Below are 24390 nucleotides of genomic sequence, written 5' to 3' on the forward strand. Positions count from 1 at the left end.
AGAGGCCCGGAGTAAACTCCCCGCCAACAGCAGTCTCTGGGAAGGAGACGACGACCATGGGCACAAGCACATCTGGAATCTGCTTGGAAAACGCAAGGACCGAAGCCTAGGGGAAAAAGTCCCTTTCTCTTTTCTAAATACTCCATAGTCAGAATGTGTGACATGAAAACAGCCACAGAGAACTCTTACCCCTTTGTGAAACCTGTGCCCACACTGCAGCTCACGCATGTTTTTGGGCTTGAATACTTCTCGGCAGATTTCACAGGAATTTGAACAAGACACCTGTGGAAACAAAGGTATCCCAGTAACAAAGAACTCTTCCCACAAGTGACTTTCCAAAACTTTTGCAGCACAGGATGCAAATTATTCTCAATTATAGTTAAGCAGACTGAGGGAACAGCTTATTTTTGAATAACATTTCTTAGGAAAAAACAAAGTTTTCATTTTCTTGGATAAAAAACATGATTTATACAGTTAACTCACTCACAGTTAAAATACTACAAATATCTATTTATCCCATTCTATACCAGAAGTCAGAGAAGGCAATGGCAAGCCACTCCAGTACTCTTGCCTAGAAAATCCCATGGATGGAGGAGCCTGGTAGGCTGCAGTCCGTGGGGTCGCTATGGGTCGGACACGACTGAGCGACTTCACTTTCACTTTTACACATTGGAGAAGGAAATGGCAAACCACTCCAGTGTTCTTGCCTGGACAATCCCAGGGACGGGGGAGCCTGGTGGGCTTCCGTCTATGGGGTCACACAGAGTCGGACACGACTGAAGTGACTTAGCAGCAGCAGCAGCATACCAGAAGTATGGTACTAACTACAAATTAACTATTCATCTAATTACCTAACAGCTGGAGACAGTAACAAATTATAACACCTCTACACTATGGATTATTGTGAGGCTAATTAAAATCCTGACGGAATTCCATAATCCTTGGTACAGAAAGTGAAAGTGAAGTTGCTCAGTCGTGTCTGACTCTTTGCAACCCCATGAACTGGGGCCTACTAGGATCCTCTGTCCATAGGATTTTCCAGGCAAGAATACTGGAGTGGGTTGTCATGCCCTCCTCCAGGGGATCTTCCTGACCCAAGGATCGAACCTGGGTCTCCTGCATTATAGGCAGATGCTTTACCATCTGAGCCACCAAGTACAGAAAGCTGGTCCCAAAAGCTCTCTGAATAATAGCAGGCTAACAAAACTGGACATGGAACAATAGACTGGTTCCAAATAGGAAGGGAGTACATCAAAGGCTGTATATTGTCACCCTGCTTATTTAATTTATATGCAGAGTACATCATGAGAAACACTGGGCCGGAAGAAGTACAAGCTGGAATCAAGATTGCCGGGAGAAATACCAATAACCTCAGATATGCAGATGACACCACCCTTATGGCAGAAAGTGAAGAAGAACTAAAGAGCCTCTTGATGAAAGTGAAAGAGGGGTGTGAAAAAGTTGACTTCAAGCTTGACATTCAGAAAACAAAGATCATGGCATCTGGTCTCATCACTTCATGGGAAATAGATGGGGAAACAGTGGAAACAGTGTCAGACTTTATTTTCTGGGGCTCCAAAATCACCGCAGATGGTGACTGCAGCCATGAAATTAAAAGACGCTTACTCCTTGGAAGGAAACTTATGACCTAGATAGCATATTAAAAAGCAGAGACATTACTTTGCCAACAAAGGTCCATCTAGTCAAGGCTATGGTTTTTCCAGTAGTTATGTATGGATGTGGGAGTTGGGACTGTGAAGAAAGCTGAGCACCGAAGAATTGATGCTTTTGAACTGTGGTGTTGGAGAAGACTCTTCAGAGTCCCTTGGACTGCAAGGAGGTCCAACCAGTCCATTCTAAAGGAGATCAGTCCTGACTATCCATTGGAAGGACTGGTGCTAAAGCTGAAACTCCAATACTCTGACCACTTCATGCGAAGAGTTGACTCACTGGAAAAGACCCTGATGCTGGGAGGGATTGGGGGCAGGAGGCAAAGGGGATGACAGAGGATGAGATGGCTGGATGGCATCACCGACTCGATGGACATGAGTTTGAGTAAACTCCGGGAGTTGGTGATGGACAGGGAGGCCTGGCGTGCTGCGATTCATGGGGCTGCAGAGAGTCGGACACAACTGAGCGACTGAACTGAACAAAATAGTAGGTATCGTCTGATTACAGAATTTAAGTTTTTAAAGAGAGAGAGAATGTCTGTATATAGAAACGCCCAGAAAAGAATCTGGAAAGATATAAAATGTTAATGATGATGACTGGCTACTTTTGGTTGAGAGATTTAACTTTTTCTTTGCTGTTTTTCTAAAGTTTCTATGAATGTGAATTACTTGCATAAATCAAATAAAAACAAACTGATGGCTCATTCAACAACATCCCTGTCAGGGGACACAGGTGAGTGGGAGGGCTCCCAGCCTGCCACTCACAGTCTGGGGACACAGACAGCATTCTCACGTGGAAGCGGAGATGGTGCCACCCTAGGACTCCGGGCATCATGGCCTCTCTGCAGCCCCCAGCACCCACTCCACGTCGCGGCCTTCTCCTCGACTCTCACTGACCCCTCTTAATTCTGAGCACCCCAAAGGCAGGAAATGGCTTTGTTTCCGTGTGTTCTTAGCAGCCAGCGAGGAACCTGGCCCCAAAGGGAGGCTCTGGGAACTGTCAGAAAGTGAGTAAATGCAGTCCCGGCAGTGGGTGACAGCCAGGGAGTAGGGTGGGGCAGCGCCTGAAGGTTGTGAATCCCTGAACTGCTGAGCAGGGTTTTCTGTCCCTCTGGGCACTGCAGCCACCACCGGGCACCAGGAAGTGATGGGACAGACGTGATCTCGCTCCCCCGCCTCACCTCCCCTCTAGGGCCCCCAGGGAACGGTCTGGGAGAACTGGAGGCAACAGCGCCGGGGGGAAACAGCAGGTCAAGGCCTCTGCAAGGTGGCTCGGTTGGTAAAGAATCTGCCTGCAATGCAGGAGGCCTGCGCTCAAACCCTAGGTTGGGAAGATCCCCTGGAGGAGGGCATGGCAACCCACTCCAGTATTCTTGCCTGGAGACTCCCCTATGGACAGAGGGGCTTGGGGAGCTGCAGTCCACAGGGTCAGACATGATAGAGTGACTCAACATAGCACAAAGTTTAGAAAACAGGTATTTCTTCCCAACATGACAAATTCAGCACAATTATTTCTAAGTAAAAAGAACACAAACATTTGTATATGGTTTTGACTAAATTCACACATACACACAGATAAAAAAGAGTTTAGAAAAAAAGCATACCAATATGATAGTACTGGTTACCCTTAGAGGGTGGGTTTTGGGGTTCTTTGTATGTTCTTTTTATTTGGACGTTCTATTAAGAACCACATTATTTCTGTGGTTTTGAGGTTAAAAATACAAGACATTGTTACTTAAAAAAAAAAAACAAAAACCTATGATTAGCAAATTAAGTCTTGGTTTCAATACATATTTTTCTTATAAGTCAGCTTTCACATCTTTATTACCAGGAACCGTGAAACAGAAAGTAATCTCACCTCGAAAGGTGATTATGGTCTATCTTGGGGTGACCAATAAGCGTATGACTGTGCATGTGCGCCCGCACACACTCATACTCACACACAAATCAGTGAGAATGCTGAGAAGCTAGTCTGGTTGTTGGACCACAGAGCACATGACCAGCTAGAACACCCCTGAGAGGGAGTGGACTCCAGCCAGGCTTGGCAGGAATGCTCTGCATAGTATAAGCTTTCTCAGTGGGGGCAGGGGGGGGGTACCCTCTGGCACCCAAGTGTATGTGACGAGGAAAATCTCTGAAGGCTGGTGGAAAGTGAAAATCAATGGGAGGGATAAAAACAAGTTCAGAGAAGGAGGCACAGCCTAGATCGGGTCAGCGAACCAGCGCTCTCCATGCAGTCCTGCACTGCCGACCCCACTCTGCCTGCAGCTCTTCTCATTTTACTTCCACCTGAAGTTGGACAGAAGGGGAAGACGTGATCTATGCCAGAAATCCCCCTGGAGCCCATGGCTGGGAGCCACCCAGGGGACCACCTCCCTACCAACCACATGTTCAGTGCCTACTGCATGGTCCCCAGCATGCGAGGTCTGTGTGGGTGAGAACAGGGAATTACATGCCGCACATGCAAATCAAAGGAAGGAACACCAGCCAGAAGCATGAGTCATCAGTGCCTTGGTTTCCTCATTCATTAAGACAGTTATAATACCTTATCAACTGAGATCATAGATATAATGGTATTTTATAGAAAGTTCTATGTAACTAACATTCTCATTGTCTAAAAGGACAATAAACAATTTACATCAGTATATCAAATAAAAGGAACCTCAGCCCATTTCAGCAAGTCCCCCCTGTCCCCAGAAACGTTAGGGGGAGGGGAGGGAAGCAGTCAGTCTGTTCTGAGAACAGTGCATGATCCTGCTAATCCCACCACAGCACTTCATCCAGACAACAACCCCAACAAGCAGATATGATCCAAGCTCACAGTGTTATTAGTGATGGAACCAAGTTTGTGGGATTCCAAACCCTATGGTCACAAAGAAGAAAAACGGCCAAAAATCAATTCTGCCAACTATTCACACATGATGTGAGGAATGGATCTAACCGTCTACAGGTCCCGTGTCCATGGTGTGGCCACTGCGCCTCTTGTCCCCACATGCAGGGACCCTGAAGTCCCCACAACGGTGGGGAGAACCTTGATAGTCACCAGCTCCTCTAACCAAACAGTCAAGTCACCTAAACGTCGCTTTTAATGGAAGCTCAAAGAAAGTTCATTGAGAAATGAAAAACATGAGGCTACATCATGGACTAGCAGCTGCTTTCTTCCCTCTCTTCATCAGAACAGAGGGAACGCCACGGTCATGCACACAGCACTCATAGGGACGGCCTCGGTCTTCGACCCCCTGGTTTCGGGTGATGCTCCGACAGGCACAGAGGGCAGGTCCTGGGCGGCCCTGGGCGCAGGAACAGCAGAGCTGGGTGCTGACGGCCTCCAGTCCTTTCCTGGATTTGACTGCGGTCAGAATGTTTAGTAGGGAAGCAAGTTCAGTTACCCAAAAACGTTAAGCGCTGTCTATTACACTGCTCCTATCTCTTGTCGGAAGTATTTCCCCCCATGATTCTCACATTTTATAAATAAATAGGAAGAAAGTGGAGTATACATTGAATTTAAATGAAACACTGACCTTTTTCTTTTTCTCTTCATCAAGGATGTGTTCCGTCACTCTTTGGACAATCTCATCAATACTCAATCCAGGCAGAGAGGTCTTGTTTTTGTTCCTAACTTTTTTAATAAAACCAGCAAGCTCCATGCTGAAAGGGAAAGTGGGGAAGTCAAGACAAAGTCAAAGTTTTCTACTGTGAAGAAATATTATGTCCAGTATCAACCCAGCAGATGAAAAGAAATGAAATCAAATACACAAATAATTCATTTGTAAACAACAGTAACTGTATGTACAAGCAGTAAAATCAGTCTTCCAAAAGAAAGCATTGTGAAAATTTCAACATTATTCCTATTTGTTTTAATAGATTTTCAAAGTTAATAGTGTACCGGACAGATCCATTTCAGATCTCCTTCCCTACTTAAGAAACCTGTCTTCTTTAGAGTCTGGACATACTGTAGCTTTAAGCAAAATCACGGAATGATCAGACACCACTGGATCTGACTTGAAATCAATAAAATCTCTAAGAACAAACTGTTTTTTTACTTCCTCCCTTTAAAAATCTGACCAAGTTTTCACAATTTTCTCACATTTTTCGTAGGTGGCAGTAGATGTGATTATGTCATTAATCAACAGGAACTTGGCATCTACAGCACTAATGCCTCACATGCTTTCACTTGCAGGAAACCTAGGAAGCATATGTTTATTCTGCCAAATTTAGACAGGGCTGCAAACAAGTTTATTTGTAAGGTACTTCTGGTAATTACAACTTGACTATTTTTACTAACTTGCATGGTAATTGCTATTGAGAGAACTTACAATGCTTCTCAAACTTAGGCTAAATATGTCCAGGTGCAGACAAGATACACTTACTTCCAAGTGGCCAGGGCTCCACTGACAAACGAAAAACATTAATTCTGGCCAATCATAATTAACTGTGCTTCAGAAGTTCATCCCAGAGACTATGACTAATACTGTGTCAAAGACAGAAGTAACACGGGGGGTGTGGAGGATCATTCCTGGATGTGGATTCCTCTCTTTTGCGCTGTATCCCTGAGACATTCCCTCCACTTCACCTTCCCTCTCGTCTGAGACAAGGAGTCCCTCTGCCCCCTCGTACCCATTTGGAGAGTGAGGTCAGAGGTTGATGCAGGAGCACTACTGAAGTGCCCAACTGATGACTCTGGCTGACTTAGTCAAAAGCAGCTCTCCCAATCTGCAGCAACATGGATGTACCTCGAGGCTGTCCTGAGTGACGTCAGTCAGAGAAAGACAAACATCGTATGATATTGCTTATGTGCAGAAACTAAAAAAAATGGTACAAATGAACTTACAAAACAGAAAGAGTCACAGATGTTAAACTTATGGTTACCTGGGGGGAAGCGGGGATGGATAAATTGGGACATTAGGATTGACATCTACACGCTGCTATACATAAAACAGATAACTAATAAGGACCTACTACACAGCACAGGGAGCTCTCCTCAATAGTCTGAAATGACCCACATGGAAAAGAATCCACAAGAGTGGATATATGTGTGTGTCTAACTGATTCACTTTGTTTACAGCAGATACTGACACACACTGTAAATCAGCTCTCCCTGCCTCTCCCTCTACAACATGCTCATACACCTTCAGTTCAGTTCAGTTCAGTCGCTCAGTCGTGTCCGACTCTCTGCGACCTCATGAATCACAGCACGCCAGGCCTCCCTGTCCATCACCAACTCCGGGAGTTCACTCAAACTCATGTCCAGAGAGTCGGTGATGCCATCCAGCCATCTCATTCTCTGTCGTCCCCTTCTCCTCCCGCCCCCAACCTTTCCCAGCATCAGAGTCTTTTCCAGTGAGTCAACTCGTCGCATGAGGTGGCCAAAGTATTGGAGTTTCAGCTTTAGCATCAGTCCTTCCAATGAACACCCAGGACTGATCTCCTTTAGAATAGACTGGTTGGGTCTCCTTGCAGTACAAGGGACCCTCAAGAGTCTTCTCCAACACCACAGTTCACAAGCATCAATTCTTCGGCAATCAGCTTTCTTCACAGTCCAACTCTCACATCCACCCATGACCACAGGAAAAACCATAGCCTTGACTAGACGGACTTTGTTGGCAAAGTAATGTCTCTGCTTTTTAATATACTACCAAGGTTGGTCATAACTTTCCTTCTAAGGAGTGTCTTTTAATTTCCTGGCTGCAATCAGCATCTGCAGTGATTTTGGAGCCCAAAGAAATCACGTCTGACTGTTTCCACTGTTTTTCCATCTACTCACTGGCAAATTGTATCCAGTCTCAACTCACACCTCTAACACATCAGAGGGGCTGTTTAACAAAGTGTAAGTTGCTGCTGCCTTCTTTGATATATGTGAAACTTTTTTCCCCCTGAAATGATACAGAACTAATGTTTTGAAGTTCATTTATTGATTCCATAATTACTGCTGGAGCATGTTACTGAGTTCATCCAAATCTTAGCAAATTGCCATGGGTTCTGATGAGTGTGGGTTAATCTGTTTGAAAATGCTCACTTTTATGTTTACAAAAGGAAGACAAATGCAGTGCTTGTCCTTCTGAGTAAAATAATTGCACAGTCCTTTCCACTTCAGCTCCTAATTGGCCAAACTGTTATCTGATCAGGAAACATCAGTTCAACAAAGCATTTACCAGCGTTGCTGACGTTTTAGATTCGTACCTGCTGTAACACGGGAACACCACCGACAGGCGCTCGATAACACTACTGAACGGCTTCTTTGGAGGCGGGCTTGAACGGGTGGCACGCTCTGGAGCAGCAGGTAACTTCTGATCAGCCACTGGGCCTGGTTCTGGCCCAGCTGCCTGGCCAGTGCCCTCACGCTCTGGCAGCTGGGGAGCTTTCTGGCTGCAGGAGGGCGACTCTACTGGGCTGTCAGCGGCAGAGCCCAGACTTGACTCCTCGGGAGCTGCTGTCTGGTCTCCGGTCCCATGACTTGTAGAAGTGGAGGGACCTTGACCATCCTGGCCTGAAGACTCAGGAAGTAATTTAGGATGAATCTGGGAGGAATACAACACAAAAGCTGATCACTAAGAGAGCCATGAACAAAGACTAATGATTAAGCACAACTATAATGAATGCTGCTTGCTCAAGTGCACAGAACTTGAACTATAACAAATTACATGTTATTGTCCTTAAAAGTCACTGGTAACTGTCTCTCTCAAAACAAGCTGTTCAGGGCTCCACACTGCTGGGCCCTGCTGGGCTCTCCCTGAAGCTCTGCAGTCCACAACGAAGGGCTGAGGCCCTTCATGTTGTCAGAGCCCCAGTCTGCACCCCAGGCTCACCCTCTCACGCCTCCGTGACTGCGTGCTTGTTGCAAATAATGCCCCCGTTTTAAACGATTCCAGTCTAGAGTACCTTCCCAAGATCCAAACCTCCTAACGGGCAGCTCCCCTTGGGTGATTCCAAGGGTGCTCAAACTCTGTGTGTGCAAATGCAGCCTCCGGGCAGGCTTCCTCACCTGCTCTTCCTCTGGCGCCACCTGACACAGACCGGATTTGGCGTCCACTCCCCGACACACTCACGCTGAGCCCTGAGTGGGAACTGTCAGTTCCCACAGGCAGCGCCTCTTTCAGCTAACTACCTGAACACTGGAAACGGCTCTCCTCCCTCCAGCCCCGCTGCTTCTCTCACTGGACCTGGCGGGGACAGTGAGCTGCACCCAATCCACTGCACATCCCTCGCCCGGGCCCCTCTCCCACCAGCTCTCCATACTGCAGTCAGGCTGATGTCATTTCCTAACTGGAAACCTACACTGGCTGCGCAGTGACCTGAGGGGTAGTCCACACTGCGGAGCACACCTTATGGAATAAGGCTCCCTTTGTTCTGGCCCGTGGGTACAGTATCACAATCTTTTCCCCACAGTCCCCTTTGTCCTAGTGAACTTCTTGCACAGCTGTGAAAGGTGTTCTTTTTCTAGCCTCCAAATATGCTATTTCCTCCATCTGAACGTTTCGACCTGAAACATCACACACACACCCCCACTCTCTCCCTCCCTCCCTCTCCTGCCTGCTGAACTCCACTCCTATATCCAGATCTCTGGCTCACTGAGACCTCCAGCAAGTGAGCTTCTGCTGAGGCCTAGGCCTCGGGCTTCAGTTAGTTCCCCCTGATTTCTGCTGCCATGGCATTCTATGCTCTTGGCACACTTTGCTTATAATTATGGGCTTGAAGTCACTCCCAAACCCACGTGCATTGAGGGCACAGACCGCATCTAATCCTGATCACCACTAAATACCTGATGAATGAATAGCAGAGAAGTGACACACAGAGTAAACTGTTTTTAGGGGTTCTTACTATTCAAGCCCCTGGCACACCGACAGTTCCCAAGGTTTTCAATTTTAAAATTCTTTTGAGTCATTTATAAAATCTCATAAGCTACAATTAAAAATTAACAGTAAAATATTCTACTGAGATCTCATGCTTTCCCCGCTCTGTATGTGTTGTAAGAACTTGAAAACACTGGTGCTCAACAGAATGTTTTACTCAGTTCAAGGTGGCTAACCTTTTTAACATTTTAAATCTTTTTTTATTTCTATTTTTGCAGATGAATCCACAGTAAATTTGAATATGAGGAATGCACAGTATTGAGAAGAAAAACACTTTCAAGATCAGCTTCTGACTGCAGCTCCAGAGCCTACTACCTTAGTTGAGGCTGAACGCAGAGACGGAAGGGTCACGGGGTGAGGAGTGAACGCGGGCCACTCTGCTGAGGGCTTGGCCCAGCACCTGATGGAAACGGTGCGGTAGTCGTTCACCCAGCTCACGCCCACTCCAAGCCAGAAGCCGCCAACCCCTTTCGGCTGGCCAGGGAAGAGACTGTGGCTCACTCCTTTCTGGCTGTTTCCTCCCACAAGGAAAAAAGAGACATGACAGACTCACCGCGTTACAGGCAGGAAACGAAAGTTCAGAAATCTGCACTTTAGGAAGTTCACTGAGCCGAGAACCATTTTTAATTGCCTGAATTCGTTCTTCAAACTGAGACTGTAGGTAGAAAGGAAAATGTTGTTTTTCTAACAAATTCCAAGGAAAACCACAACTGTCTATTAATACTATTTTCCCCCTTACTACACATACATAACAAATGCTCAACCATTTCCCAAGAAATATAACTGGGATGCAAGTGGTTTTATTCCCAAGAAATATAACTACTAAGAAGTAGTAGTACTTCTTACTACTTGTAAGAAGTAAATTACAAGTTACTTCTTGTAAGGAAAGAAGTTCAAAATAACTAGAACTGTTAATTCTAACTAATTAATATTACTCTAATTATTAATTAGAAGGCTCTAAGCCTTATCACGGAGAAGACAATGGCAAGCCACTCCAGTACTCTTGCCTAGAAAATCCCATGGATAGAGGAGCCTGGCAGGATGCAGTCCGTGGGGTCGCTAAGGGTCGGACACAACTGAGCGACTTCACTTTCACTTTTCACTTTCCCACACTGGAGAAGGAAATGGCAACCCACTCCAGTGTTCTTGCCTGGAGAATCCCAGGGACGGGGGAGCCTGGTGGGCTTCCGTCTATGGGGTCACACAGAGTCGGACACGACTGAAGTGACTTAGCAGCAGCAGCAGCAAGCCTTATCAAACATAACTTTGCTATCAATCAAGGGCTGAGTGAAGTTAAGAAGATACTATTTCTTTCATGAAAAATTCTTAATTACAACAACAAAAAATAGTCTTTAACAGCCCAAAAAAGAAAGTTTCAGTATGACACTACCTCTTTCAGAATTATAACCATCAGATTTTGACAGAATGATAAAATACCATATAACTTACCTTTGCTTTCTCAATTTCTTCTCTAATATCAGAAAGAAACGATTCCCATGAATGTATGTCTGAGTCCATGTCAGAATATGCTGCCGAATCACTAAAAGAGGAGAAAACCATAAAACTGCTGATGTCCACTTGAAGACTTTTAAAAATTTAAAGCACTAAAGTACAATTGAAAATAAACATTTAAAGATAACGAGAGAAACATGCACACATAGCAAAAAAGATGATTTTTAAAGAACTGTGTATCTTACAAAGTCACTACACTTTAGGAAACATTATCGACTGATCTAACCCAAAGCCCAAAACTGGTGGACAGAGAGCACATATTCTCCTGAATTTTAACTTCTCTCCTCAAATTTGTGAAGATTAGACAATTTGTCAGTTGACATCTTCATGTTTAACATCAAAGGCTATCTTTGCACCTAAAAATAAACCAAAAGTTGGCAGCCTGGATACATTCCAATAAACTCTTCATCTCTACTTCACTGTAAAACAAAGGGTGGGGTCTAACAGGCTACATTAAACTTCTCAGCACCTCATGAATCTGCTCTACTGAGTGACAGACAAGGTTTCTACTCCAATTGAGAAGATCGCCACCACCAATCCGGGGTTATGCCGGTTCTCATACATCTTAAAGAAAAACCAGGACGCTGCTTTCACGGCTGTCTTCTTTTGCCACCCTTTGGTGGAATAAGCAGAGTTAGCACAGACCCCCTAAGAAAGAGCACCTGTGTACCATGAGGCTCACTAAGGAGCCAACGCTATCAGGTAAAGTGAGGCCTGAGATCTCTCTGTTTCCCAGATGCACCACAATCCAGAGACCTTGGTGGGCTGCACACTGGCTACTAAACACCACACGGTCTCAACCTCAGCTGTACTAGTCAGCATACCAGTTTACCTTTAATCAAAAAGGTTTTCTGACGTGAAATAAACTTAATCTTGAAAAAAGAAGAAAAAAAAGAACATTAAAACTGTCTTTTCATGACCTGTAGAATCTCTGGTTCAACACGGAGGGTTTGAAATTTAAATCAAAGAGCACTAGGAATGAAAAAGTTAAACCTGTGTGTGGAATATGATAAAAGAACCAGATGAAAAGTAATGTGGAAAAATCCATATAGAAAAGTGCAAAATTCTAGACTGAAGGAGACTATCTGGATGCCCATGGTAAACCTTATTCCAAAAAGAAAGCAAAATAAACAAAAACAGGTAAAGATTTTGGAGGGTTGAAAAATGAAAGAAAGTGAAGTTGCTCAGTCGTGCGTCCAACTCTGTGACCCCATGGACTGTAGCCCGCCAGGCTCCTCTGTCCATGGGATTCTCCAGGCAAGAATACTGGAGTGGGTTGCCATTTCCTTCTCCAGGAGATATTCCCGACCCAGGGATTGAACCCGGGTATCCTGTGTTGTAGGCAGACATTTTACAGTCTGAGCCACCAGGAAGTTGAAAAAATGACCATATGTAAATATCTTTGAAAGCGACATTCCCACACTCTACTGGTAAGACTGTTAAGTAACTATTCTTATGGAAGGCAACTGTTGAAAAGCCTCAAAAATGTGATCTTCATTTCAGGAATTTATTCATTGCATGAAAGTGACTAATACTTTAGCTATAAAGATATCTGCCCCAGTGCAGCTTTTAATAGCAAAATGTTCAAACAACCCAGCTCTCTCACTACAGTGCTATTTAATAGATCATGACATGGGCTTCTATTCAACCTTTTAAAATTAGGTTGGAGAATTGTAATTACTGATATGAAAAGACGTTTCCTATATACTGCTTGGGTTTCCCTTTTAGCTCAGTCAGTAAAGAATCTGCCTGCAATGCAGGAGACCTAGGTTCGATTCCGAGGTTGGAAGATCTCCGAGAGGAAGGCATGGCAACCCACTCTAGTATTCTTACCTGGAGAATCCCATGGACAGAGAAGCCTGGCAGGTTCCCAGACTATGGGGTCACAAAGTGTCAGACATGACTTAGCGACTAAACCACCACCATATATTACTTAGTGAAAAACTATATATAAATTTTTTCCCCCCAAACCTTAATGGATTTACCATAAAACTAAATTAACTAGTTATAACTCAATTTATGAATTAGGATAATTTATCATTTTGTTGATATGTTTTGATTTTCCCATGATTGAACATGCGTTAATTATAGTAACTATTAAAAATAAAGTCCCGTGGACTGCAAGGAGATCGAACCAGTCCACCCTAAAGAAAATCAGTCCTGAATATTCATTGGAAGGACTGATGTTGAAGCTGAAACTCCAATACTTTGGCTACCTGATGCGAAGAACTGACTCATTTGAAAAGACCCTGATGCTGGGAAAGATTGAAGGCAGGAGGAGGAGGAGATGACAGAAGATGAGATGGTTGGATGGCGTCACTGACTCAATGGACACGAGTCTGAGTAAACTCCAGGAGATGGTGATGGATAGGGAGGCCTGGCGTGGTGCAGTCCATGGGGTTGCAAAGAGTCGGATAAGACTGAGCGACTGAACTGAACTGAATATAATTTTTCCTCAAATCAGCCCTAATCTTTATTTCCACAATAACAATTGTGGAAAGACATCTGTGATACCACAATACCTGTTCATTAGCTTCAGGTTCTTGAGAAACCCTTCAGCTTGTGACTCCATGGTCTGTAACTTACACACTTCCATGTCCTTCCAGTTTTCAAGCACAGATACCTACCATTAGATGAGAGAATGTAAGCATCTTGAAACAAACTATTTTAAAACTGTGAAAGAAAACATTCTAAACCACTTTCAAGTTTCTCCTTAAATGACATATCATCAGAAGAGTGACCAGAATTTAACTATCATTTCTCTCAGGTGAACCTGAACTAAAACTTTTCAGACTTCTCTGGTGGTCCACTGGCCAATGCTGGGGACACAGGTTTGATCCGTGGGTTTTGTGAAGATTCTACATGCCTTGGGGCAGCTGGGTCTGTGCATGACAAATGCTGAGCCTGTGTGCTGCAACTACTGAAGCCCGAGCTTGCAAAGCCTGTGTCCCCAACAAGAGACACCCCTGCTTGGGGCAACAAGAGAGAGCCAGCCCACATGCAGCAAGGAAGACTCAGCACAGCCCAAAATTAATTAAAAAAAAAAACTTTAGGATCTGAAAACAGAATAATAAAGTGATAGTAAAATTATATTCCTAGAGTGATACTTTCTTAGATAAGAAATTTTCCACAAGGCTTACTGCTCAAGCAGGAGCACAGAGCTAAGTTTCCTGAACGTATAACCTGGTGTGCATAATCTAAGGTGCTGATTACGGTAAGCAGAGGGCCACGACCCTGCACAACAGCACCAAGGCTGCACCTATGAAATCTGAAGGCCTGGGAAGCAGACTCGTGGTTGCCGAGTGGGAGGGAAAGAGGGGATGGAGTGGAGTCTGCAACCAGCAGATGCAAACGATCACACAGAGGACCGACACACGACAAGGGGCTACTGCACAGCTCAGGGTCAGTTATTACCAACAAGGGTAAGCTTTGAAAACTTTAGACTCTGGCTCCCCACACAAGCCAATTGGCCATTTGTGTCAAAGTCACTGCAGAAAATGTAGATTGGCCTTGCTTTAATTCAAGTGTCAGTAATCTTGACAGGGCCCACCAGGCAAAACTGCTTGCTCAATGGTGGTAGACGGGAACTGAGTGACTTGGGGAGAGAGGTGCAGGAAAAGGGGCCACACAAAGCAGAAGTAAACACTGGGACTCTTTTTTCCTTCCTTCCTTTAGAAAAGCAGCTGCATAGCTGACATTTCTTTTAAAGACCTATGTTTACAGACTGCATGAGTTAAGCTCTTCCTTACATTTCTAAAATAATCGTAGACACATTTACTAATAAATAGCATTTACTTATTAGCAAATTAGAAAAACAAAGGCAGCCATGTTTCAGGAATCCAATAGAATATAGCCAGAGATAATTATTTTTATCTCAGTAGTTTCTCAAATAGTATATTGACATTAGTATATATTCTTTTAGGGGGAGGAAAGGGAGTATATATTCTTAATAAGTATATTGTTTCCAAGTTCCTTTTCCAGCACTAGGTTTTTTGGTTGGCTACTTCATGGTACATCACTTGATTAAATATAATGAAGCCATTAAAAGTACAGAGCATTGAAAATGACTGAACTGTGTTAAATAAGGAAAGCTAGTCACAAAATGTGGTGTACACTCTATCATAAGATAAGCATAAAGGTAAGCAATTTAAAAGTTACAGGCAAGGAGAGAGTGATTTGTTTCAGGGAGGCAGGATTAGGGGTGAAAGGATACCCCTCAGCCTCCACACGCCCCAGCAATGTTGTCCTGCTCCTGTGTAATTAAATGCAGAGTAAACAAATGACACCCTGCCCAATCTGTCAGTCACTGAGCACTCGGACTCACCTCTGCATCCACAGCCCTTTGAAGGCTCTCTTCATAATGCTCTTTCCCTTTCTTTATACTCTCTTCTATTTTTATTTTCTCATTTGTAAACGTATTGCTGCAAATATTAAAGAAAACAAAAAAACTTACTGAAAAAAACATAACCAGTGAGCTCACAAAGGGTGAAGTCAGGTTAGCTCTGAAGTCATGCCACAAACAGGTAATAGAACATCTTCCAGAGAAACTTCTTGCCCAACATTTGGCTACTTAATACAAGACTCATATGAGCTCTCTGCAAACGATCAAAGGAAGATGAGAAATTAAAAGTAAGTTATTTGGTGGGAATGCTGCAAAATGGGTTCCCCATTTTTATGAAGTTGCTGCTGCTGCTGCTGCTAAGTCACTTCAGTCTTGTCCGACTCTGTGTCACCCCATAGAGGAAAGCCCACCAGGCTCCCCCATCCCTGGGATTCTCCAGGCAAGAATACTGGAGTGGGCTGCGATTTCCTTCTCTAGGTGAAGTTTAATCTGTTTATGTTAATAAACTTTACATACTGGCTGCCAGTATGTACAAACATTATTCGCAGTCAGTTCAGTTCAGTTCAGTTGCTCAGTCGTGTCCGACACTCTGCGACCTCATGAATCACAGCACGCCAGGCCTCCCTGTCCATCACCAACTCCCGGAGTTCACTCAAACTCATGTCCACAGAGTCGGTGATGCCATCCAGCCATCTCATTCTCCGTCGTCCCCTTCTCCTCCCGCCCCCAACCTTTCCCAGCATCAGAGTCTTTTCCAGTCAGTCAACTCGTCGCATGAGGTGGCCAAAGTATTGCAGTTTCAGCTTGAGCATCAGTCCCTCCAATGAACATCCAGGATTGATCTCCTTTAGAATGGACTGGTTGGATCTCCTTGCACTATAAGGGACTCTCAAGAGTCTTCTCCAACACCACAGTTCAAAAGCATCGATTCTTCGGCGATCAGCCTTCTTCACAGTCCAACCCTCACATCCATACATGACCACGGGAAACACCATTGCCTTGACTAGACGGACCTTGGTTGGCAAAGTAATGTCTCTGCTTTTTAATATACTATCAAGGTTAGTCATAACTTTCCTTCCAAGGAGCAAGCGTCTTTTAATTTCATGGCTGCAATCAGCATCTGCAGTGATTTTGGAGCCCAAAAAAATAAAGTCTGACACTGTTTCCACTGTTTTTCCATCTATTTCCCATGAAGTGATGGGACCAGATGCCATGATCTTTGTTTTCTGAATGTTGAGCTTCAAGCCAACCTTTTCACTCTCCTCTTTCACTTTCATCAAGAGGCTTTTAGGAAAACTTTTTATAGGTTCATAACAAACATTCTTTAATAATTCTTTAATTATAGCGCAATGAACTACCATATAATAGTTGAGACTATTATTTCATGTAACACAAGTTTTTAAAATACATTTTTAGTTTCAGGTTAATTCAAAGGAAATGAAGAGTAATAAACAATGCTAAATTCAGGACTTTTTATACTGACAATGAGAAATAAAAGTAGAAAACATCATAAAATAAAAATACTTATAAGAATAAATTTATTTAAATATTAATTAAATAATAAAACAAAATTTTTAAAAGAGAAATAATTATTTAAAAGAAACATATAACCAAAAATATATTTGGATGACTAACTATATTTAGACTGTGCCTCTGATATTAAGAATATAGTAAGATATAAAAATAAATTTAAGCTTAATTTGCCTGATTTCAAGGGACTGATCCAGAAGTAATTCAAGTGACTTTTCCTTTCCATCGTTTTCCGGCGTATACCTGCAAAAGAATAATCACCAAATTTCAATTTTCAAAGATTTTTAAAAGCACAATCTCACACAGTAAATTCTACATCCACGCAAACATTTCTTGATTTCTTTACATTTCGTTTCATTTCTACTATCTTCTAAATAGGCAAAGAATCTGGGTCCTTTTCCTTTTGGAAAAATTTCCCTTCTACACCTGGAGGGCAATCGCCTTTTTCTTCACTCTACGTCGTGGGTCTGCAGCACAGACCCCATCTCAGTCCTCTGTCAGGAGCACCTCCATCCAGGTGGTTCAACACAAGACAGAGGACTAAGGTGTTGGGTCATCATCAGTGTAACGTAGGTTCTCACTCAAAATGAAAACAGCCTTCTGTTTTTTAAGCCAGAGCCTAAAGTCCAATTACACACGCACACACACGCATGCACACAGTAGGATGATTCTTCAAAACAAAGTGTGTAAATCTTTGACTCTTTATAAGCAATGCCCTGTGCCAAGAGGGCTCTGCCTCTTTCATGCTCTCCTTCACACCTTCACAGTCATCTCTACTGGGTACAAACCTGTTTCCACAAACTACCAATTAAAATGCCATTTCGCTTCTTTCGTAAAACTGTTCCTCTAAGTTTTCAATACTGGGTAGCTTTTCATGGAATTTCTGCCTTCCTTCAACAATTATCTCTGACTTGCATCACTGCACCAACCATGAGCTCTCTGTGACCATTCATTTCTTAATGAATACCAACTGTGATCTAAAGCGTAGAAAAATCAATGAAATAACCTTATACACCTTTGTTGTTCTCTAAGAGATCCAAAAAGTTTTAAGATCTAAATATAAAAATTTAGCTTTTTTTGGTAAGTACAAAAAGCATAAAGAAGACTATAGCCTATCTTTAAACTACAACAGGAAAAAGCAAATACACTAATAAAGTGAAAAGACAATAAAAAGATTATCCTCAGCAGAAATGATTTTTACGATAGCACAGAAAAAAATTTTCTTATCAACAGTCTCAGTTTCATTTATTTCGTCTAGTTTGATAGTACGTCTGAACTGAACATATGAAAAAATTAAAATATAAATATTCCAGAATTTTTGAGTAACTTAAAAATTAAGACGGTACTTGCTCAAACAGTAAGAGGTAAAAAGCTTTTTAGATTTCCATAAATGTGTTCTTCTAATGAAACTACTTTGAGCAAAATCAAAATTATATCATGACATATGCAGTGTTTTCCATTTCATCATGTTTTATAAATGACTACTTAAAAACTGTCCAAAGGTTAAGGTTAGCAATACTCATAATGAAATTCACCTGATCACAGGGCACAGCAAGTGGACAAAACATAAATGCCCTGAACAGTGAGTGTGGTCAGTGGAGCCCCCAGAGAACCACGCCCCCCTTATTAATGGTCTTCAATTTGGACCAGGCTTGCAACTTGCCCAAAACAATAAAATGTGGCAGAAGTGATGCTGACAGTTCTGGGCCTGAAGCTTCACAGGGCCTGGCAGCTTCTACCTGTGCACTCTTGGAAGCTCTTAGCCATCACACAGGAGGTGTGGCTACTGTGCTGCAGATAAAAGTCACATGAAGAAATCACGTGGAGAGGAAGAAGCCCTGAAACTGCACAGAGAGAAAGGCCAAAATATTTCAGCCAACTTCCAGCTAAACGCAGCCACAGGCGGAACCACTGACAAGACCAGCAGAAGGGTGGTCCAGCCAAGACAGCTCAGAATGCAAGATCCGGATCAAACTAAAATTAAGTTAATTTAAGCCATCAAGCTTCACGTATTTTGTTCAACAGTAGGTAGCAATTAAGCTGAGGAGTCATACGATTATTTACGGAAACGGGTTAGGAATGGATTGCAGAGAATCTTAAAACAAACCTAGCCCATCTGACAACTGCCTGAATGTATTAGTATTACTGAATCCTTCATATTACAGGACCAAATTTTACTAATTTAAAGATTCAGGGTAGAAATAACAAACAAAATGATCACCACAGATTCTTGGTGCTGGAAAGAACCTTAGATCTAGACAAGTCCCCTCATTTTACAACAAAGAAAAGGGGTCGAAGATAATGTTCAGAGAAAGAGGTGGTGTTCAGACCGGAAGTAAGTTCTTGGACTTGCAGTCCTACTTTTAATTATGTATAAATATGAGAGGTTTAGAAAAAGCTGTAGGTGAGATAATTCCCAACAGATGTTCTTTAAAAGGAAATGAGAACAGTGTCTAAAATTTCACTTATACTGAAACTGAATACTAAAAAGGATAAAATAACTCAAAATACACCCATATTAAAAATAAACGAAAATCACTGCTTTCAAGTGTTACTCACATTTCACTGCCATTTAACACCTTCTTCATTTTCTTCTTCAGTGCCTTTAGTCTTTCTTGGACTTCTTTTTTCTCCTGTTCCCATTTTTTTATTTCCTTGTTCAAATCTTCAAGGAACCAATCTAGTTCTGTCTTTGAGATCTAAAAACATTTTAGAAAGTATCTAAATAAATGGGAAGATTTACTTTTTTTTCTTTTTAAAAAGAGCCCAAGAGACTAGTGTTGCGGTGGTGAACTAGCTTAACCAATGACTACAGTTCCTCAGAACACACACTCAGGAGTTGGCTGTACGCGCTACCCAGGCCGAGCCTGGGACATGAAGTCACACAATACACAGCCTCAGCCCTCAAACGAGGATGGGCAGAGACATGGCAGATGCTTTGGCACTCGGGAAGGGATTCTCCAAATCAGTGCAATTTGATCTCTGTCTTCAGAGATGGGGCTGTCCCAGGGAGAATGGATTCCAAGTAGTGGGCGTGGAGAGGCAGAAGGTTAGAAGAGAAAGGCATGTCTGTACGCAATAGTATGAGGTAGGTGTTAGGACCTCAGGCGCCTGGGACACCTTGGGGTAAAATGATCAGGGGCCTTGTGAGCAATGCTGAGGAGTGTGGACCTCATCCTGCAGACAACAGGAAGTCACTGAAGGCTCTTCAGCAGGGTTGTGAGATGATGAGATTCTTATTTCAGAAAAACACAGAGGCAGATCAAGGGAAAGAGGGTACATGAAGGTTAGACCAGAACAGCAGCTTTCTCATTTTCTTGACTTTCTCAGATATTTTCTTATTGTGACCCACATCAGCAAATACATTTTAATCATGATCCCCAGCATTATGTACATACATTTATGCATCTATATACACACAGAGCTGAAAACACTGCCCTTACTTTCTGAGATGGTTTCCTATATTTCTATTCTATTATTAAGAACAACTTTAGTCACCATCATTAAACTGACTTCACAGCCCATTAGGAATTATAACCTTTAATGTCAAATACTCTGTATTAGAAGAAGATAAAATCTCACTGCAGTAGCCCAGGTGAGACACAATGAGGATGACAGAGGTAACTAAAGGGATGATAAAAAGAAATAAAGGACCCTTCAGAAGACTAGCATGGATAAGAAGATCGTGTGTCCATGTGAATATACGATGTAAAGTGGAAGGTGACAGAATCTCTACCCTGGATGAATAACTAAACAAAAGTCTATTAACAAAACAGGAGACTATGGAAGACATACAGGAGAGAAATCAACCTAGATAGGTATTTTTAAATAAATTTGAGTCAACAGTAAAATATATATTAAGAACTCAATAATTTTGAACCTGCAATCATTTTGATGTGACAGAGAAGTTTATAGGTGTCTGACAAAGGCTACATATCCAAGGAATAAAATACTAAACTGAAGTAACAAATAACCACCTTTCAACACAACCACAGAGAAAGGAGTAACGTACTTCTAAGTTCTGTTGATTCACACATCTGCCAACAGGCTCTTCTAGCACAGGTTAGCACACCATCAAGTCAGGTGTGTTTTGCTCCCCAAACACCTTTCCCAACAGGGGAAACTCCCACCTATTAACACTACAATTTCAAAGTCCATTCACCCAGTTCATTGGCTGTAACTTGGAATGCACTTTCCCATAGAAAGTTATATTAGAAACATCAGTTAAACAGCCAACATTTCTCTTCCAAGAAGCTCTCAGTTCCACTTGTAAGCGGAACAAAATGAGGTCTACAGTGTTAAAGAGGGCACATTCCCAGACCATGAGTCTATTTGACTGAGAAAGAAATAAATCTCCACCGGGGTGCTGGAGCAGAACATGCGACGCTGGGAGAGTCAAAGAGGAAAGCAAAGGCTACCCTCTGAGACAGGTTTGAAAAGATTCATGTCCATCTTCACAGCCTCCCGCCGTCCTTTTGGTATTCGATTCCACCCACTGGGGGCCCTTCCTTACTCTGCACCCTCGAGTTTCTCTGGACCCCTGACTTAAGCACCCCCCAGTCGAGGGCCTGCCCAGCGCCCAGGCACACTTCCACAACGTCTCTCCTCTCCTTCCTTTTCAATCTCTCACCCAAAGAGCGCCTGACGGCAGCACAGTACTAGAAAGACCCACTTTGACTCACCTGGAAGTATTCACACTTCACTCTTTAGCGTAAGTGATTCTCTAATCTACACAGAGTTGGCACACATGTCTTATTTGGCAAGTCCAATACTTGTTTGTTTGCTTTCTAAAATACGAATGTGTTATCTCTGCCTGGTGAGAAAGGCTGCAGGGCTGCGATATCTGTCAGAGTTTCAGGCCATGTAACAAAGAGAAAAGAAACGCTGTGTCTTGAGGCTCTGGATGGCTAGTACCCCCCCACCACCTGAGACACAGCCTTCTCCGTCAGCTATCTTACGTAAGGGCTGCCTTTTGAAACTTCTTCTGAACCTACGAACTCTCTAAAGTTTCATTCCAGTTTTTCAAAGTGTCATCTCTTCAGTGTGAGCAGACTGGTAGTGCACATGCCTGTAAATGCCAGTCATTTATAAATAAAATATACTCTGGACTACTATTTCTAACAATTACTGTGCAAGTCAGGATGGAGCAACATTTACAAGAAACTAAAAAAAGAAATTTAATATTTTCCAGCTTGAAATTCTACTAGTATCAACAACTGCTTAATGGTATCTCAATTTCATTTTTGCTTTAGGGAGCCTTTCAGGTCCCACCTCTGATTAGGTTCCCTATAATCTGACCTTCCTGCTTAGGCTTAGAATGTGGCCAGGTCACTGAGGACAAGGGTTCAGCCACAGAAACTCAGGGTCTCCTCCTTCAGAGCGGACAGGGTACCCTGGAGCCAAGCTACACAGATTCCCTGGGAAATAACGGCTTTGAGTCAAAAGGGGCATCGACTTAGAAGAACATTCCGCCCTCATCAGCTTTAGACACCAGCGTTTTGGATGCTCGTGGCAAGCAGATTCAATACCACGAATGTGCCTCTCACCAGCCCAGGTCCTTCATGAATTTCAAGTCCTGCCTCAGGAGCAGATTTGACTTCCGCGGCCTTGAGATGTGCAGGCCAACCGTTTTTAGGCAGAAGAGGTTCAACAGTTCGGTGACACTTCCTGCAGCCTGGGGACAGATCAATTCACAACCGTGCTGATCTTCTGATCTTGAATTTGCTAAGTCACTACTGTGACGGAGGTGACCACCATGCCTACCTGGCCTCATGAAGAGGGTGCTACATAAAAGTCTTGGAAGATCAGCACGAAGCCTGGCACTCAAGGAGCATCCAATATAAATATCTGTCAAATCAAAGAATGAGTGCTACCTTCCACTACATACTAGGAGTAAATAAAGCAACAGTCATCACAGGTCTTACAGGCCTGACGACCTTTCCGTAGGCTGATGGACTATGAAAACACAATTCAGTAAACTCACTTCGTAGGGGCCCAAGTCGGAGAAGGCAATGGCAAGCCACTCCAGTACTATTGCCTAGAAAATCCCATGGATGGAGGAGCCTGGTTGGTAGGCTGCAGTTCATGGGGTCGCTAAGGGTCAGACACAACTGAGCGACTTCACTTTCACTTTTCACTTTCACACATTGGAGAAGGAAATAGCAACCCACTCCAGTGTTCTTGCCTGGAGAATCCCAGGGACGGGGGAGCCTGGTGGGCTTCCGTCTATGGGGTCACACAGAGTCGGACACGACTAAAGTGACTTAGCAGCAGCAGCAGCAGGGGCCCAAGTACACACTGCTGGGTAACACTGGCAGAGCTCCTAGTCTGCACACTGAGATCCATGGATGGCTAAGAAACAGTCCTCACTCTCAGGGGGATGACAGTGGGAGAAATATGCATGAAAGATAATTACTATACCATACACAAAAAATTAACTCAAAGTGGATCACAGGCCTACGTAGGGGAGCTAAAACTATAAAACCCTATAGAGCATAGGAGTAAATATTGCTGATCTTGGGTTTGACAGTGGTTTCTCAGCTATGACATCAAAAGCATAAGAACAAAAGAAAAATTAGAGAAACTTGACTATATTGAAAATTTAGAACTTGTGTGTTGCAAATGATAACATCAAAAAAGTGAAAAAAAAAAAAAAAACAACCCACAGAATGGGGCATACGAGAAAAAAATCTGCAAATATGGAAAGATGAGAGAAAATATTTTTAAATCATATATTTGATAAGAAATTTGTACCAAGGATACATATATACATACGTGTATATGTGTGTATATATATATATATATAAAAAGACTCTTAATTCAATATAAAAAACAAAAAATCCAATTAATAAGTGGGCAAAGGATTAAAACAGATACTTCTCGCACTTTCCAAGTATATAAAAATAGACATTAAACACATATAAGATGCTCAACACCATTAGCCTTTGGGGAAACACAAATCAAAACTACAATGAGAAACCAGTTTACACCCATTAGAAGAACTAAAATAAAAAAGATGGATGATAGAAAGTGTTAATGAGAACACAGAGAGACTGGATCCTCATACACTGCTGGTGGGAATATAAGATGGTGCAACTGTTTTAGAATAGTCTGGTAGTTTCTCAAACTCTTAAATATGGAGTTAACAGATGACCTAGCATTTCCACTCCTAGGTATACATCCAAAAGAAATGAAAACATATGTCCACACTAAAACTTGTACTCAGATATTCGTGTTATTCGTAACAGTCAAAAAATAAAAAGAATTCAAAAGTTCATTTACAGATGAATGGGTTAATAAAATGTGATATGGCATACAACGGAATGTTATTCAGCAGTAAGAAGGAATGAAGCACTGATCCATGTCACATGGACCGGTGTACTTGGATGGACCTCGAAAACATTAAGCCAAGTGAAACAGTGAGGTGGTCATTGCCACTACTGCATTAACAAAGGCCTCTAACCAAGGCTGAGGTTCTCTCGGTGAC

The 24390-nt window shown here is 42.8% G+C and overlaps 1 protein-coding gene across 3 annotated transcripts in view; it reads right to left on the reverse strand.

The window, feature by feature from the left end:
* Nucleotides 1-305: 305 nt before the first annotated feature.
* LOC148773064 (E3 ubiquitin-protein ligase TTC3-like) overlaps nucleotides 306-24390 on the reverse strand; it is a 128635-nt gene continuing 104550 nt past the window's right edge. For all 3 annotated transcript variants that reach the window (XM_088834496.1, XM_088834497.1, XM_088834495.1), the window contains 9 exons: nucleotides 19464-19603; nucleotides 17079-17147; nucleotides 15357-15453; nucleotides 13555-13655; nucleotides 10970-11060; nucleotides 10074-10175; nucleotides 7851-8188; nucleotides 5192-5318; nucleotides 306-5019 (listed from right to left, as the gene is read on the reverse strand). In XM_088834496.1, the coding sequence (XP_088690622.1) occupies nucleotides 4843-5019; nucleotides 5192-5318; nucleotides 7851-8188; nucleotides 10074-10175; nucleotides 10970-11060; nucleotides 13555-13655; nucleotides 15357-15453; nucleotides 17079-17147; nucleotides 19464-19603 (1242 nt within the window). In that variant the 3' untranslated portion in view covers nucleotides 306-4842. The remainder of the gene's footprint in view (nucleotides 5020-5191; nucleotides 5319-7850; nucleotides 8189-10073; nucleotides 10176-10969; nucleotides 11061-13554; nucleotides 13656-15356; nucleotides 15454-17078; nucleotides 17148-19463; nucleotides 19604-24390) is intronic.

Source organism: Moschus berezovskii, chromosome Y (genome assembly GCF_049115385.1).
Source record: "Moschus berezovskii isolate FMDL1 chromosome Y, NW_MosBer_1.0, whole genome shotgun sequence".
Classification (NCBI taxonomy): domain Eukaryota; kingdom Metazoa; phylum Chordata; class Mammalia; order Artiodactyla; family Moschidae; genus Moschus; species Moschus berezovskii.